This window comes from Limulus polyphemus, unplaced genomic scaffold (genome assembly GCF_000517525.1).
Source record: "Limulus polyphemus unplaced genomic scaffold, Limulus_polyphemus-2.1.2 Scaffold15358, whole genome shotgun sequence".
Classification (NCBI taxonomy): domain Eukaryota; kingdom Metazoa; phylum Arthropoda; class Merostomata; order Xiphosura; family Limulidae; genus Limulus; species Limulus polyphemus.
The window spans coordinates 2,143-3,075 of NW_013680968.1; the positions used below are offsets into that span (position 1 = coordinate 2,143).

Sequence of the window (933 nt, forward strand, 5' to 3'; positions counted from 1 at the left end):
GTTTATAAACATAATCTACATGTAAATCTTTCATAATTAAAGTGATCGAACTTACCTTTTATAATCATGTTATTGACACATACAAAAATATTCTTTATACACAACAGATAAAAATGTAAGTAGCAGCCATTTCATTCCCATTGAGCCAAATGACCAGAGATTGGTTTTTTACCACATTGTCATCTTCAAGTCGAAACCTTTCTACAGATATTTTAATCTACTTTATTTTATAGTAATTTCTTTTATAAAAGTTTCATTATCTTTGTCTGATATACGTACAACGTACGATACTGCTAGTATCAGAATTACCACATATTCTTCAAATGTAAAATATCAAATTTTTTACTTATACAAAGTTCAGTTTGTTCAAAAGTTATTGAAAACCATAGCTTGTCATGGATCAATCCAACACTACCTCTGGACCATACGGAAGCCTCGATATCACTTCTGGAGCCATCCAATATGGTGTTCCTACTAAGGACTTTCTTTTTGGTACATCAGAAGAAACTTGAGCACAGAATCCAAAGTCTGAAAGTTTAACCTGGACAAGATAACACATTCAATAAGTAATTGTATTTTTAACATCCTAATTATGAAAATATTTATTACAAGTCTGCTTTTATCAAATACTGTAGATAAACAAGAAATCAGGTTCCATCCATTAAGAACCTCTCAGTTGACGTATTACCAAAAGTATTAGGAAGAGCACATCCAGCTAAACCTGCAGTTGAATACTGTAATGTAATGTATTTTTAACATCCTAATTATGAAAATATTTATTACAAGTCTGCTTTTATCAAATACTGTAGATAAACAAGAAATCAGGTTCCATCCATTAAGAACCTCTCAGTTGACGTATTACCAAAAGTATTAGGAAGAGCACATCCAGCTAAACCTGCAGTTGAATACTGTAATGTAATGTATTTTCAACAT

The 933-nt window shown here is 30.9% G+C and overlaps 1 protein-coding gene across 1 annotated transcript in view; it reads right to left on the reverse strand.

Moving 5' to 3' along the window:
* The window catches only part of LOC111084257 (serine/threonine-protein kinase PAK mbt-like), a gene marked incomplete at both ends in the record, with an annotated part of 4,554 nt that overhangs the window by 1,903 nt on the left and 1,718 nt on the right, over positions 1 to 933 (reverse strand). Inside the window, one exon of the mRNA XM_022381021.1 lies at positions 416 to 541. Within this exon, the coding sequence (XP_022236729.1) occupies positions 416 to 541 (126 nt within the window). The remainder of the gene's footprint in view (positions 1 to 415; positions 542 to 933) is intronic.